The sequence below is a fragment of the Chelon labrosus genome (assembly GCF_963514085.1).
Source record: "Chelon labrosus genome assembly, chromosome: 3".
NCBI lineage: Eukaryota > Metazoa > Chordata > Actinopteri > Mugiliformes > Mugilidae > Chelon > Chelon labrosus.
Genome location: NC_140339.1, coordinates 2,934,230 through 2,950,053, shown reverse-complemented (window position 1 = coordinate 2,950,053; position 15,824 = coordinate 2,934,230). Strand labels below are relative to the sequence as shown.

The window sequence follows — 15,824 nt, the reverse complement described above, 5'->3', positions numbered from 1 at the left end:
TTTTATTCCTCCACCCAGGTTCTCAAAAGTCTGGCTCTGCAGCTGCTCCCAGCCTTCCCATTTATGTGGACTTGGCCTACATTCCCAACCACTGCAGTGCCAAGAACGTGGACCAAGAGTTTTTCAAACGCATCCGCTCTGCCTACTACGTAGTGAGCGGGAACGACGGGGCAAGCGCCGAACCGAGCCGAGGCGTCCTCGATGCACTGTTGGATGGCAAAGCTCAGTGGGGATCAAACCTGCAGGTAACAAGTACAGCCCTTATTTAGCGCATGGTCATCTCATTGGAAATGGGTTTAAAAGATTTAAAATAACCTGGACTTGTAGAGGACTTGTCTGGTGACGGTGTTGTCAGAGAGAAATATCATCTCGAACTAAAACAGTTTGGTGTCAGGGCTCGGATTTAAAAGGAGTAATCTTAATTTGGAAGATCTAATCTCAAATTTGGATTTAACTATTACATTTTGGTTTTAAAAAGTATGAAGACAGAGGTGCACGCAAGATGGATCAACAAAATGTCAAATATTGGGAAAATACTACAAATGATAAACATTTATTTTGTCAAAATCTTTTCAAAAACCAAACCAAATTGTTTTAAACCCAACTAAAGCAAATGTGTTAGTGGCGAGTTTCTAGAAGACGTTTCATCCGAGTAGCTTCTTCAGTTCTAAAAGGTCTGGTGGGGAGTTGAAGTTTAAAGAGTAACATCTGTAGGTGTTGTACACCTGAAACTCACTCAACTAGAGTCCAGTGAGTACTTAAAGACCAGATATTTATCTGTAATTGGAGAAAACTGTTTTGATCCTGAGTTACTTCCCCAACCAATGGACCAGTACTGTATTGAGGCTCCAGTCTCAAGGTTTGAACAAAGGTGAAACTTCTTGCAGACAGATGTTCAGACTGTGTCATAGGTTGATGGCAGACAATTTGACGTAGATGTCTTCCTTAACTTCTCTTTCAAACCATCTGTCTTCTCTGGCTAACTTGTGGACATTGTTGTCCTCAAAAGATTGTTCTTTGTCCCTCAGGTGGAGTCGTAAAATGTCCTAAAGAAACCCAACAACCCCACTAATTTCAGCTTAGCTAGTTTCTCTTTGTCACCAGGCCTCCCTGTTTTCTTGCCGCCCCCCCTCAGGTGACGCTGATCCCCACCCACGACACCGAGGTGACCCGGGACTGGTACCAGCAGACGCACGAGAGGCAGCAGGAGCTCAACATCATGGTCCTGGCCTCCAGCAGCACCGTCGTCATGCAGGACGAGTCTTTCCCCGCCTGCAAGATCGAGTTTTAAGATCCCGGTTCCCGTCTCCTGTCTCTCTCTCTGTCCCTCCCTCCTACTGGCCTCCCCCCCAGTGTAGATCTGTTTTTAATTACTCCTCTCTATAGCCTGATATGCAAATGCGTCTCTGCTGTGAACGACAGCAGAGACACATCTGGATACCCGTCTATTGTTTTCTAGATTTTTATTCATTTCTAAGCTTGTCGTGGCTATCACCGTTTGTATTACGAAGGTAGTTTTTAACTCTTTGTCCTCCACTATGAACATTTCTTCTTTTTCTTTTACCCCCCACCTCCAAAAAAACAACAACCCTGTGCAGCAATAAATAGATTTGCTGAGACAGCATGGCCGTCCTCTAAAAAAAATAACTAAATAATAATAATAAATAAAAACACAATCAACGTGAAAGCTGAAGCTAGGTGGCTCGTCGTTTAAATTGGCCTAAACCGAAGCACAAGTTTGCGCACCTTAAAGCCAGCAACGAACTTTACTTTCCTCTACTAGTACGTCTCTCTTTTAAAACTGTGTCGTGCCTCTCGCTGACAAAATAGAAAAATAGAACCTCTTAATGTGTCTTTTGAGTATATTAGCCGTAGCGTAGGCAAGATCATTATAATTAAAAAATAAAGAAATAAAATAAAGCGTAGCGAATATTTCTAAAGGTTCTCTCAGAGTAAAAATCAGTCGTTAACGGTGAGAACTTCTCAGTGGCTGTTCATTTCCGATCGTTTCCGTCGTCTAGTTTTGTGTACTTGCAGTTAACACGTCGTCAACAGAGGTCGAGTAGAGAGTCGGAGGCGGTTAAATATAAAAATAAGAAGTTTATATCTTTACACGCAGAGAAGCTCATTGGAGGAAAACCTCGCGCCGGTTTGCTGCGACTGAACGAAGAATGTATTCAACAACAACAAGATGAGGAAGATGTGGTTGCGAGGGGAGATTTGCCTGGAGATGTGGGCGGTGTTCGGCTGATGCTCACCCCACATGTGCCTTTCTGTCCTGCTACGCTGGAAAGGAACAAAAAATAGAAATAAAAGAAACAAGAGACGCGTTGTAGAGATGTAGACAGGGCAGAGGCTCAGTTGTTGAGCTGGTCTCCTCTGATGTTTGTGAGTATTTTTAGTTTAGTTTTCGGTTTTTTTTTGTCGGCGAGTGCAACAAAAAAAATATAAAAATAAAAGATCAGAGTTGTACATAGCGAGCACTTTTTAAAGCACCAAACTCAGTACTTCAGCTGCCACTCAAAGAAGCACAAAGGGTGCAAAACTTCAAATTCAAATTTACAGCGTTTCTTTGCCCTACTAGGTTTTTTTAAATTATTTTTTAGCCACAATCAATCGTATTATTTCTTTCAGCTTCAGTGTGGATGTTTTTAACTGAATATTGTGCGTAGATGTGTGTTTTCTTTTTATATATATTTTGATTTTAACCGAGAACAAAAAACCAACAATCTTAACCATACGTATAAGGACCAACAAAGCCTCGGCGGGGGGCTGCAAATTTCAGGAGAATCCAGATGTTTTCATCTCATTTCCTCAACTCATCTAGCGACGCATGAACGACAGGTGCATGTACAGTACATACGGTAAAGGAGACGGCTCTTTTAAGTGAACTAGAGAAGCGATGCAGGGATCTGAGCGCGAGAAACTGAATGTGAAGATGCAGATTACCTTTACGTTCTCCCTGGAGGACTTTGATCTCCTGGTTGCCTTGTGCATCACACGGTACGCCCCCACCATCCACCGAAAACCACCTTACCGCCAAAACCTGAAACGCATCACCAACGCCCCGAGCGGGGAAAGAAAACCTGACGTGCAGATCAAACCGTGCGCGGGTTTCTTTCTTTTGGACGACAGAAAACCGAACCGAACGGCCGTTAGAACAAACATTACAACACGTGACGTCGATAAATCGAGATTTATCCTCCACACGCGCCTTCTTCAAGTAAATAATCAGGGTGTTTTCCTGCTAAACACGTGTAATCTGCATTTATATAAAACCACTATCTCTGTAAAGACCAGTACTCACACCAGAACCCAGACTGCTTGACATTTTTATCCACTTTTTCCAGACTTAAAGCTTAACACTCACACACACATATCTAACTGCTGCATTTTCATATCGTGCAAAAAATATAAAAAAAATAAAATAAATAAATATGTGGCGTTCAGACTGCCGTGAAAACAAATCCTCACATCAACCGTTGGTTTCCAGTGAGCCCTGCTTGTACGTGCATGTGTACCGTTTGAGTTTTACCTGTATTGTACTACTAGCTGAAGACTTAACATAGAAATGCTATTTTAAAAGATGTATATTTAAGAAGCTATGAGCTGTCCGGTACCGAGGAGGCACACATGTAACCCGGCTGTGCTGCTGTGCTGCTGTAAAGGAAGCCTTGTGATTGTTATTTTTATTTTATCTGCCTCCCTCCCACTCCGTTCTGCTTCATGGTTTCATCTCGTTTTAAGTGCAATATTCTCTTTATCTCTCTCTCTCTCTCTCTCTCTCTAGAAAGGCTTAAAAAAAAGGTAAAATAGAAAACAGATTTATTGTGAAAAAGGGGAAAAAGTGTGGTGAAGACCAATAAAAACATCATTTACTGGAGAAAATCTTCTTTTCTCGTCTTTCTGTGTCATCGTGTCGCCCAAATTATTCTGAAAATTGAAAATTACACAAATCAGATTAAGGATTTAAATTATTGAACACCAGTTTTAGCTGAAGTCTGTTTCTGAATATGTTTCTGTGGCGTCACAGGAGCAGTTTGAAGCTCATCTCTGGTCGTCGCCATCTTGAATTACCAAAAAGAGGCGGGGCTAAAGCAAACAGCTAGCAACCACACCCTTAAATGTGCTTAATTTTTCTTGGTAAATGCTAGCATTGCTGGCTTAATTTTTCTAAAAACATAAAATAGGATTATGAGAAACAAATGGACCAATAATTTGAGATTTAAGAGGGATGATATGAAGGAGACACTTGAAATTTGGACTTATTTATTCTTGTAGTGACTTCAAAGAGTAAAAATGGGGGAATGTTAGCATACAGCTAGCCTGGTGGCTACTAACCCGAACTTGGACTCTCCTCTCTCCGTTGGGAAGGGATTCTGCTCCTGCAAAGATCTGGCGAGCCAATCAAATTCTTTGGGGCGGGGCTTAATGAGGCAATGGACAGTAATGTTATCAGATATGTAGCTGCCACAGGAGAGCCAGCTCTTCAGGCTGGGTTTCACCTGTCCACCTCCACCTGAAGGACAAAGGACACTCCCTTCAAGGACAACAAAGACAGATGGTTTGAAAGAGACGTAAAGGAAGGGAGGAATCTATGTCAAATTTGAAAACCCCTTACTTAAAATATGTCTCCAAGAAGTATCATCCCTTCGATCGTCCAATCACACGTCAGTATCTGTTCATTAACAGACACTAGTGATGTGAGTATCAGGTGGACAACACCCACACATGTTCCTATTTAAACCCAACGTCTTCAAGAAACTCTACAAGTCCACTTGTCCTTGTTTCAGCTTGTTTTTTCTGGATAACTGAGCCCTCACAGACACCTCTTTCCCTTCCTCACATTTCAGGATGATGTAATCCTGTCGGGCCGGAGCCCACATAAAGGGTCCACACACACACACACACACCCACAGACGGGGGAACAGATCGGGCTTTGTCCCGACAGCGAACAGAGGCGGCAGTGATTGGTGAGGCAGCATCGGTTCCACGGGCTCTGTTCAGTCTTTGAGAGGACGAGGACGGACGCTGCAGCAATGACATCACCCCCTGGGTCATGTGATCAGGGTGGAGGACAGGAAAATAACGGGGTGCAGAGGAATCCAGTGGATGTTAAACTTCTAGTCCTCTACACTCTTCAGTAATTTGAAATCGATAGAAACGTTTAAGATCTAGAAGCATTTAAGTTTTGCATTAAAGTTTATTATTTTTTAGTCTCTTACTAAATCAACCTGCAGTTACTGATCAGTCACCTGTTGAAATATATGTTTGTGCTTCAAGTTTCCAGAAGAACATTTCTGACTAACCTGGAGGTGACGGAGTACGAGTTGATGAGACACCTGGATTAAAACCGACCGGATGGGAAGAGAGGCTTTTTTGGAAGGTTTTTATTATTCAGGGAAAACTAAATCCAAACCTACATGACCCTGTGTGACGAAGTGATCGCCCCCTAAACCTAATACCTGGTTAACTGGTTGGGCCACCCTTAGCAGCAGCAACTGCAATCAAGTGTTTGTGAGAACTTGCTGTGAGTCTTTTAGAGCGTGTGGAGGAATTTTGGGTCACTCATCTTTGCAGACTTGTTGTAATTCAGCCTCATTTTAGGGTTTTCAAACATGAACCACCTTTTTAAGGTCACGCCACATCATCTCAACTCTAGGAACTTTTAGGCTAATATAAGTTAGGAGCTCTGTGAGAGGAACCTCAGAATCTTTAGGAATACGGGCCCAGGTTTCCTTGACTCGTCTCCTTCCAGATGACAGTCAGCTGGGTTTGATCGACTCATCAGAGGCTCGTTGAACTAAATCAACCTGCAGCCTCTGATCAGCTGTTAGATATACGTACATATCTGTGCTCCAACGCATCAGAGCTCAGGTTGTTTAAGCTTTAACGGATTTCTCCTGCACCTTGTTTACAGTAAGGGAAATATATCGTGTACCTGAGCTTTGAGATGAGACACTTTGTATTTTTTATTCAGCGTGATAAAAGTGTACCAAGCATAAAACTTGCTCTATGAAGAAATGGTTTCCCCAGTTTTGACCACAGGTAAAACCATGTCTGTTAACACTCACCAGTTGTTAGAGCATGCTGTTCAGATTAACCTGAGAGCTGTTGTGTTTTTCATGACCAGTGGTTCAGGTGCAGAAACGATCCAGACTGATAGATGCTCCTCATAAAAACCCAGACTCCCCAACAAGCAACTTGGATGAAATATTTATGTCTGATTGTCTTTATTTTATATAAACAGTGGCCTGGAGGACTTAGGGTAGAGGCAAAGAAAAGTTTCTTGAAGAACCTTTACAAGCTTTATTTTTAGGGCGGCACAGTAGTGTGGTGGTTAGCACTGATGCCTCATAACAAGAAGGTTCTTGGTGCTAATCCATCATGGCCGACTGGTTCCTTTCTGTGTGGAGTTTGCATGTTCTCCCTGTGTCTGCGTGGGTTCTCTCCAGGTACTCCAGCTTCCTCCCACCGTCCAAAGACATGCTGGTTAGGTTCATTGGTGATTCTAAGTTGGCCGTAGGTGTGAGTGTCTCTCTGTGTTAGCCCTGTGATAGACTGGAGACCTGTCCTCGCCCAATGACAGCTGGGACGGGCTCCAGCCCTCCCACGACCCTCCAGAAGACTTATGCTACCTTCGAGTGCCCATCCAAACCAGTGGGACGTGGGACTTATCCTGCCTCCAACTAGGAAAAGTGCACTGGAATGCCTGTCGAAGTGGAACCTCCTACCGGCGAACTCGGGGGAGCTCGACCTACCCCGACCTCACCAAAATTAAGTCGGAGGATAATGGCGGCGCCCATGGAGTCTCACGTCGTGAGAGGTAAAACTTCAACGAATAGGCTATAAACTGTACTTCTCTGCTTGTAGGGTTGTTTTAGACACTGTAATTTTAACACAACTTGTGTTTCATATTATGGCGTGAAATTATGTCGTTATTATCTGTTAGCATGAAGATACGGTAAAAGTATACCCAGTTTACCTTACGTTAAGTGATATGCAGCGCTTTTACCTATGGCTCCAGAACAGATGAGACTGAATTGCTGACAGTCAAAATGCCTTCAAAAACAAAGCGAGTATCAGTTTAGCGCGGCGGTCGTCCATGTTTTCTGTTTACATTCCACTTCAATTGCCTCGAACGCTTAGAAGTAGGAGCTAGTACATTTCAGGTAGGATAAGTCCCACGTCCCACTGGTTTGGATGGACACTCGAACGCAGCAATAGACGTTTCCCCTAAGTTTTCTGCTGAGGAGTTTAGGTTTTAATAAGGAACACCTGTTGGTGTTGTCCACCTGAACCTCACCTGAACCTCTGTTAACGACCAGGTAGAGAGAGAGAGAGAACTTTGTCAGCATGATCTCAAGAAGACGACACGTCCCGTTTAGAGTTTCACTCAGAGTCGTGTATTTCAGCTCTACAGTACATCGCAGTGTAACATGAAACTGATCACACACACACACACACAGATACACAGAGGATTGCACATCAGCGTCTACCTGAATAGCTTCTCAAGCATGTGTTCAACCTCCTCCCCCTCCTCCCAAAAACAAAAAAAACATAAAATAATAAAGACACTGCTACATAGCTGCTCGCCACAATAAAAGCACACAGACTGTAAAATGCCCATCCTGTTTGTTCAGTGACATATTAGCTTACTGATTCTTTTTCTCCCACATCTTGATTTTACAAAAAAAAAAATATACACAGCAGCTATGGTACAATTAAATATCTGATGTGTGGGTATTAAAAATACAGACTTTTTTTATTTTTATTTATTTAGTTTTTTTATCCTCCAAGATGCAATTTCAAAATAAATATTATTTTCTTTATACTTTCCTACAGATTATATTAAATCTTCGATGAGGCTTCAGGACTTTGGCAGTAAGCGGTGCACGCACACACACATGCACACACTCATACACACACGCATACACACATAGTTTGACCTGCTGATTGAAGATTAGCTTTTTGTTCTTAAAATAAAAAAAAAAAAAGAAATCACAGCTGCAGGATCTGCCGTAACGCTGCAGCGAGACGAAGACCAACTAGACTCGTCTGATTGTGACTCCTCCGTCTTCTGCTGCGAATCATTTCCCGCGTTTGTTAGTTTCTACATCCTGTAACGAAGAAAGAAAAACAGAAACGCTTGTGCTCATCTAATGTCGATTAATCAGGACTAAACTGCTGCAGCTCTCCAAGAGTGGACGCTGTGGGAAGATGCACAACAGACTTTAAAGCTCCGTTAATTAACAAATCAAATGAAAACATGAAATTATTATGATATCCAAATTCTGTGGAGCTTTTCTTTTCTTTTCTTTCGAGCCTCATTTTGCTCAGAGTTTTATCTTTACAGCGTGTTTCCTGAACGATTAAGACTCAGTGCTTTGTTGTTTTTGGAGATTTTCCGCCCTCTAGAGGCCGAAATCAATGAATGCAGCTTTAAGGACAAGTTTTACCAACAGCTTATGAGCGACAGTAACAGGAGGATGATTGATTTAAACACCGTGAGTGGTCTGACTGAACCAGAGGACTGTCAGGAGGTTCTGTGGTGTCTCTGCTGCACTTTTTAAAAAAGGCAACGAGCAGCACTGTCTGAGAATCAGCTGCCACAAAATGACTCAACGCGCCGTTATTGAAGCTGGGGGAGAGGAGGCTGGAGCTCAGAGCAATGATCACAACGTTATAAGAGTAGTTTCTGGTGAAATATAACCCGTTCTGCGCTCTACGGCTCGGCTGTGTGAGTGGCCCCCACCTCCACGGGTGTCTCGGGATGGGGAGGGTTTTCTGGACTGTCCATCCACAGCTCCATGGACTCCTGGGTGTCGAAGAACTCGTCGGGCCCCTCGGGGGACTGGGGCGTCTGGGAGCTGGAGCCCGCCTCGCTGCTGCTCTCTCGGAGCTCCAGCAGCACCGGCAGGGACCCGGGTAGGCAGTAACCCTCCATCCGAGCCAGAGTGAGTTCGGCCAAAGCGGAGCAGGGCGGCCTCAAGTCTGAACCTGCATCGCTGGAAGGATCCACCGCCGCCGCCTCAGAAGAAGAAGAAGAAGAAGAAGCCACCGTCTCCTGCCCTTCAAGTGTGGGTTTAAGATCATCAGAGTTGGCAGCAGTGCAGTGCTCAGCATCTTCCTCCTCTGGGGAGTTATTTGGAGTCAGAGGGATTTCTGTTGGGTTTGAAACACCGGAGCAAGCCGGGTCGACGCCCTGTGACCCGGCGGCTGAAGGCGGCGGCTGAGTGGAAGCGTTCTGAGAGGAGTGGGTTTCCTCGCTGCTCTGAGGCGTCAGCGAGATCTTGTCGCTGAAGCTGAACCGCGGCGAAGTGTCGGCCGTGGTGGGGGAGGACGGCCCGGCGCTGGACACCGTGCTGGAAGGACCGCTGCTGTCTGCGGGCACAGAAAATCAACCCAGAGAACAAAATATAAGACGAGGCTTCATTTGCAATCGTTGAACATTGATTCTGCAGAGAAATTAGACCGTGAGCTTAATTTAAAAATGGTTGTAACTGGTGATTTCCTGATCAAACAGCCCCCCCGATAAACCGATACCAATCTTTTAATATTCAGTATCGGTCGATCCGAGTTCCAGTCCGGTCTTAAATAAACTAAATTTCCTCCACTGGAGATTCCTAAAGGCTTTTCGAATCAATACTCACACCAAGGAGGTCTGTCAGAACGAGATCTGAGGGAGATGGAGGAAGAGACTCTCTGAGGGATGTACGAGTCCACCGATGGATGGTTGTGCGTGTCAAACATGGCCGACAGAGCTGCAGGGACGAAGACAGAGGTCAGCTAACGTGATTATGATGTCTATGAGTACAAAGATGTGTCCAAGCTGAAAGAAACGCAACTGGACTTGTAGAGTTTCTTGAAGACATTTCACTAAAGCTTCTCCAGCTCTAAAAGACTGGTGGAGCGATGGGGTTTTCAGCATTTTACAACTGAAGACTTGGATGAAACGTCTTCAAGAAGCTCTACAACTCTCAGGTTTTTTGGACATACTATGACCTGGATGACTGAGAACCTTCACAGACAAATATTGGCGTTTCTAACCTCTGGTGGTCCTGGTGTGTGGATCTCCGGCACTCTCGCACACGGCGTTGAGGAACTCGTTGACCTGTTTCAGCGACAGCGAGTTGTGCAGCGTCTCCAGAGGGTAGATGGAGGGCACCATGGAGCAGCCTTCGAAGCCTGAGGCAGAGGAGAGAGACACGATGCCCGCAGGCACATCAGCCCCCGGTTAGCCCAGAGAGAAGTAGTAGTAGGAAGAGGAGCAGGCAAAACCACTTCAGCTGACACCCAACACCACTGCCTCTCTATATGCCACGCATACACTACCCCTCAACACGGAGCGCCGAAGACCTGCTCCCGTTTCAGAGCGGGCCCTGACCCGCTGTGAACTCCTGCCAGCCTCTAGGATACGTTTCCAGGCAAGTTGCAAAAAAAAAACAACAAAAAAAAAACAAAACAACCATGCTGCACGCCGAGGCATCGTGACACCACGTCAGAACGGGCCTACACGTCTCACTCTACTGGGGAAAGCAAGCAGATCTCAAAGAACATAGCATCTGCCGTTCTGGTCAGTGCCACCACACGGATGCTCTAACGAAGCTGTCCAGACTGCAGCGCTGACGCCATCCAAGGCAGCAGTTCATCCACTGTTAGTTCACAACCAGAGCCGTTCACAGTCACCAAGCGTCAAACCACAGCTCGCCTCCGTCTTCTAAAAACCTCAGAGGAGGATGTTTCTACAAGGTGCATCTGCACAAAGTGTGAGTACAGCACGACAAGCAGGAATCCCATGCTGGTTAAGGTCACGCAGGACGGCATTCAAACGGAAACTAGAGCTGAACTCAAACGATTGAACTCGATGTAGGTTTTGCACGTTGTTAAGAAACACACTGGTCTGGTGGTGGTGATGATGTCTCGGTTAAATCTGTAGGAAAAATATCGTCTGATCTCGATCTGAGACGGCCTCACGTTTGGGCCGATTCAAACTGGTCTGACCTTTAATTTGGATGTAAAACAAAGACTATGGGAAAATACCACGAATGACAAACACTTGTTTTGTGAATCTCTTCCAATAATCGAACAGGAACAAAACTGATTCAGGTAGCGATACCTCAACCTACTTGATGTAAAGATGATGGACACGTCAATCTGTACTGTGCCGTTTAAACATGTAAGTATTTATCTATCACAACACACTGCAGTTTACAAGAAGTTCATTTATGGTGCATGAAGATCGGCATACCTGAGAGTTTTGGTTCTGATGCTAAAATGTTTGGAGGAAAAAAGAAGCACCAAACTACTTCTTCCAACATAAAATACCTCAAAATAGGAAAAAAAATAATCCTATTTCCATTTAAAACAAGATTTTATAGTTTGAAGCCCGACCCAAACAATGCATGTGAGGCGACGGACACCGATTCTCAGACCTCTGCAGTGTTTTGTTTAAAACTTTCATTACATCCAAAGTTTGTTCTTTCTTTCATTTCGTTAAACCCGTTACTGCTCCTCTCGTTTTGTTCCTGCTGTTATAATTACCTCCGTCCTGTCTGGATAAATCTAGGTGGCCTCAATCTGGTCAGATATGTGTGTTGCTGTTTTACTGCAGTGGTGAATTTAGAGGAGAAGCTTTTAGTAAATGCACAAAGCACAAAGCTTTGTCATGGAGTCTGTTTTTTTAACCCAAAAACTTAAAATTAAAGACGTTAAATGGTGTAAGTGAAGATAAATCGTATGTTTTGTTGTATAAGAAAGGTTTTACAAATCATACTTTCAATTAAACATGACGATTGGTAAAGAATATCTCTACATTTGACCGAAAGTTGGAATACTTCCTTTCTGATTCCTCAGTGATGGTAAATATTGGGGTTTTATGCTGCCTTCAAACGGGCTTGTGTGTTAGTCTTAGTCACATCCTGGTTAAGTGGGGATTTGTCGAGTTTTGACGCGTTTTCTGACATTTTCAGAACTGGTGGAGCTGAATGATACCTTGATAAGGGTTGAGTTTAGAAAGGTTTTTCCCCGATTCAAATCTTTTTCTATTTGAAATCCGATACCGATTCGTTTTTCCAGCATCTGCTCATAAGATATCTCGCTATGGTCAACCGAGGCTGGTTTGAGACGAGATCTGAAACTTGACAGAAGCTCTGGCTATAAGAGCACCGTCAGACCTGAAAGGTGATTGGATTTAAAGAGTGTGTAGACAGAGAAAGAAGTGAAAGATGAGAAACTGGAGGAAAAACACCTGACATATCTCTAAATGAATAGGAATCAGTAGCGATACCTAGTGCTAATGTTATATTACCGTTTGTTATATTACCTTTACATTTCCTGCATTGAGTTACCTGCCTGCTAAACTGTTTTGCATCAGTGGCTTTAGATGTTTTAATGTCAAACATTTTATAGCGAGCTCATTAGTTCCATTTGAAGGCAGCATTATCCTGGGATGTTTTGAATGAACAGAACAGTTAACTTCATAGTTTGAAGGTTTACGAACTGGAGAAAAGGTGGGGGAAAAACTGCAGCGGAAGGGAAAGGAGAGTAGTCCCAAAAGAAATGGCCCAAAATAATCCCAAACAGCTCACACCACTCCAGCTTGCAGTCTGCATAACCACAGAAACAGGCACGCATGCAGAAAAACACCAAGAGAGCCAAGCATGAGAGTCAACCACAGAACACAAGCACAGTCCCAACTGAACCATGAGCAGTGGCTGAAGGGAAGCGTGAGGCTGGGGGTAAGGAGGGCGGGGGCTCCAGGGGCTGACCGTGGAGGTACTCTAGGGGGTCCTGGCCGGAGATGAGCCAGTTTCGGAAGAGGCGGAGATGGTAGGAGCACTGGTGGAGGTGGTGGGCCAGCGCCCTGTCCAGAGGGAGGTGGCGGCCCAGGCTGAGGTCGGTGGAGAAACACCTCAACAACTGGGCCACGTGGTGCTCCTCCAAGGGCTCTGAGGAAGAAGAGGGAGGAAGGACAGAGCAGTGGACAAGGAGGGAGGAGGGAGCAGCACAAAAGACATGAAACGGTAGGTTTTAAGCTAGGAAGGCGGGAGAAGGACTGAAGAACGACACAGATGAGCGGGGAAGTAGGAGCTCGGAGGTAGAGGGAGGTAAAGACAGGAGGAGGGAGGAGAGGTGTGGTGTGTATGGAGGCGAAGCTGTGAACGAAAGCAGCAGCCGACAGCTTCTCCTGGCCGCCCAACAGCCAGCGATCAGAGAAAAGCAGCAAATCATGAAGCGATAAGAAAAAACCATCCAGCACTTCAGTAAAGCTTAGAGCGACACAATAAAATAAAATAAACAAATAAAAAGAATACACCACCACATTGCTCCTCTGCAGTATCCCAACATTACTTTAAAACCAGTCCAATCAACCAATCAGCTACTGAGAACCCACGAAGGAGCAAGTTTGACATTTACAGGAAGCGACAAAAGTCCCAAAATGAAGAAGACCACCTCTCCAAAGAAACACCACAGAAGCTGTTAAATGTGCAGATAAACCTACTACTGTCCACATTCATTAACAATTTAGACAACCTTTTTTTTTTTGTTTTGTTTAAATAAAACGCTGCAGCTGGACATTTGGTGCCAACACAAATGCTGGGGGGCGGTCGTCATACCTGACGTAGCTGGAGCTCTGGTGGAGCTGTCATCCTGTGTTCCTGTGGTGATGATGATGATATGTGTGAATACTCATCTATTGATTGCATGAATTATTAGTTAAACATGATGGATTATTTTATTAATATTTAGTTAGAAATGTGTATTTTTTAACTGTAAAACAAATCAAAGAGGGGGTAGTTGGTAAAGTGGAGCAATAATGCAACGATGCACACATGCACAATCAAGGAAAGTGCAATAAAAATGTTTTTCTTTTCTTATTATTTTGTCTTTTTCTTTTCTTTTTTTTAATCTTATATCTTTTTATCTTCTTACTGTCTGAAACCTTTCTAAAATGACAAAATCTGAGTAAAAATCACACAGTTCTTCTATCTTCACATTTACAGTGGCACTTAAAAGATTTTGTGCTCTTCAGAATTTTCTACATTTCTGCAGAAAAATGACTCAAAACACCAACAGATTTTTTTTTGCACGAGTCCTGAAAGCAGACAAAGAGAGACCAGTCAAAGAAATATATATATTTTTTTTCTTCAAGAAAATGAAATGAGAATTTTAGCCCATTCCTCAGAACAGAACCACTTCAGTTCTGAGATGTTGGTGGGTTTCCTCACATCAGCTGCTTGCTTCAGGTCCTTCCACAACATTTCTATTGGATTAAGGTCAGGACTTTGACTTGGCCGTTCCTAAACATTCATCTTGCTCTTCTTTAACCGTTCTTTTGTAGAACCACTTGTGTTCTTGGGCTCGTTGTCTTGCTGCATGACAGGTGTCCTGACATTTTGGATTCATCAACATTAGCTAATGTGAGAGAGGCCTTTAGCTGCTTAGAAGTTCCCCTGGGTTCCTTTGGGACCTCTCAGACTATTATGGAGTGATCTTTGTTGGTGGACCACTCCTGTGGAGGGGAACAGTCGTCTTCAATCTGTCTGACTGTGGATTATTTGTGGGTTCCAAACTCTTTAGAGATGGTTCTGGAACCTTTTCCAGCCTGATGAGCAACAACAACTCTTTTTTCGATTTTTCTGTATGTTGCAAACGTATTGAGAAATTGACAATAAAGAAATATTGAATCTTGAATCTTTCTCTGAGCTCCTCAGAAAGCTCCTTTGTCCACAAATATGTGTTGTGAAGATCAGACTGAGACAAATCCCTGATTTACTGATATGTAATACTGGCTCATTTTCCTCAATAAAACTGATGTTTTGAGTCATTTTTTAAAAATTGATAATTAATAAATCCCAGATAAAGCTTTTAGGCTTCCTACCAACAATGCATGGAATGTGCTATATAAATAAAACATTTTCTACTAAAATGTGTTTTTTCTGCTTCCCATCCAACTTATATTAATTAAAAAAATGTTTTTGCCGCCTGTAAAAAGTATGTTATCGCCAAGGAATAATTTATTATTTATTGTCTGAAACCTTTCTGAAACTACAAAATGTAAATAAAATTAATATTTTTTCTCTTTTAGGAGCCCAAAGTCAGAGGAGCCTAGTGCGATCTAACCCAGTTGCAGTCCACTAGGTTGAATACAAACATACAAGATGCTAACATACAGTTTAGCATCTTACAAAAAAGCTCATTAGATTAAAAATGGTTTAAATGACAACCACATAAAGTTTTTGAATGAATTCCTCCTAAATGTCGTACGATGTCACATGTACATCGTAAAAGTGGGCAGCAAACAGGATTTCCTGAATATGCAAAGTCACCAAATAGCTGTAGCTCGAAAGCGAAAGACCCATTCTCACAATTAAACTGTAAAAATACGAATCGACGGTTGTGTTGTGACACACGTGAGCGCTCACATGAAGCAAAATAGGTTCCACTATTTACACGAAAAGACAGAAATCTCTTCAGACGTAAACAAAGCAATCCAACGTAGCTATCCAAGACGCCACTAGTTGCATATTCAGTCGACAGAAACAAGTAGTTTTTTGTGTTTTTCTAAAGACAACGCGGGTAGAATAAAAACAAACACATGTAAACTAATGCCTGCTGCTACTAGAACATCTTACCGTCGATAATTTCCTTCATTCATAATCAACAAATAAAACCACAGAGTGACAAAAAAATAGCAAAGCAAAGACGTTAAGTTGTGGCACAAACACCGTTGTTCCACTTCTGCTTCAATAACTTAAAATTTGGTGTTTTGTTTTTTAAAAAAAGTCTGAAAACATGAATGAATAAAAACGGAGCTGACC

At 43.3% G+C, this 15,824-nt stretch overlaps 2 protein-coding genes across 7 annotated transcripts in view; one reads left to right on the top strand and one right to left on the bottom strand.

The window, feature by feature from the left end:
- Positions 1-1,291, top strand: part of map1aa (microtubule-associated protein 1Aa) — a gene marked incomplete at its 3' end in the record, with an annotated part of 38,645 nt that extends 37,354 nt beyond the window's left edge. Inside the window, exons 6-7 of the mRNA XM_084541420.1 lie at positions 19-245; positions 1,136-1,291. Of these exons, the coding sequence (XP_084397546.1) occupies positions 19-245; positions 1,136-1,291 (383 nt within the window). The remainder of the gene's footprint in view (positions 1-18; positions 246-1,135) is intronic.
- Positions 1,292-6,295: 5,004 nt separating this feature from the next.
- Positions 6,296-15,824, bottom strand: part of ppip5k1a (diphosphoinositol pentakisphosphate kinase 1a) — a 36,324-nt gene continuing 26,795 nt past the window's right edge. For 3 of the 6 annotated variants that reach the window (XM_084541473.1, XM_084541474.1, XM_084541475.1), the window contains 3 exons: positions 10,051-10,188; positions 9,654-9,764; positions 6,317-9,384 (listed from right to left, as the gene is read on the bottom strand). In XM_084541473.1, coding sequence (XP_084397599.1) covers positions 8,726-9,384; positions 9,654-9,764; positions 10,051-10,188 — 908 coding nt within the window. In that variant the 3' untranslated portion in view covers positions 6,317-8,725. Of the gene's footprint in view, positions 9,385-9,653; positions 9,765-10,050; positions 10,189-13,619; positions 13,662-15,824 lie in introns of all 6 variants that reach the window. The other 3 variants (XM_084541470.1, XM_084541472.1, XM_084541471.1) reach the window with 3 other exon arrangements.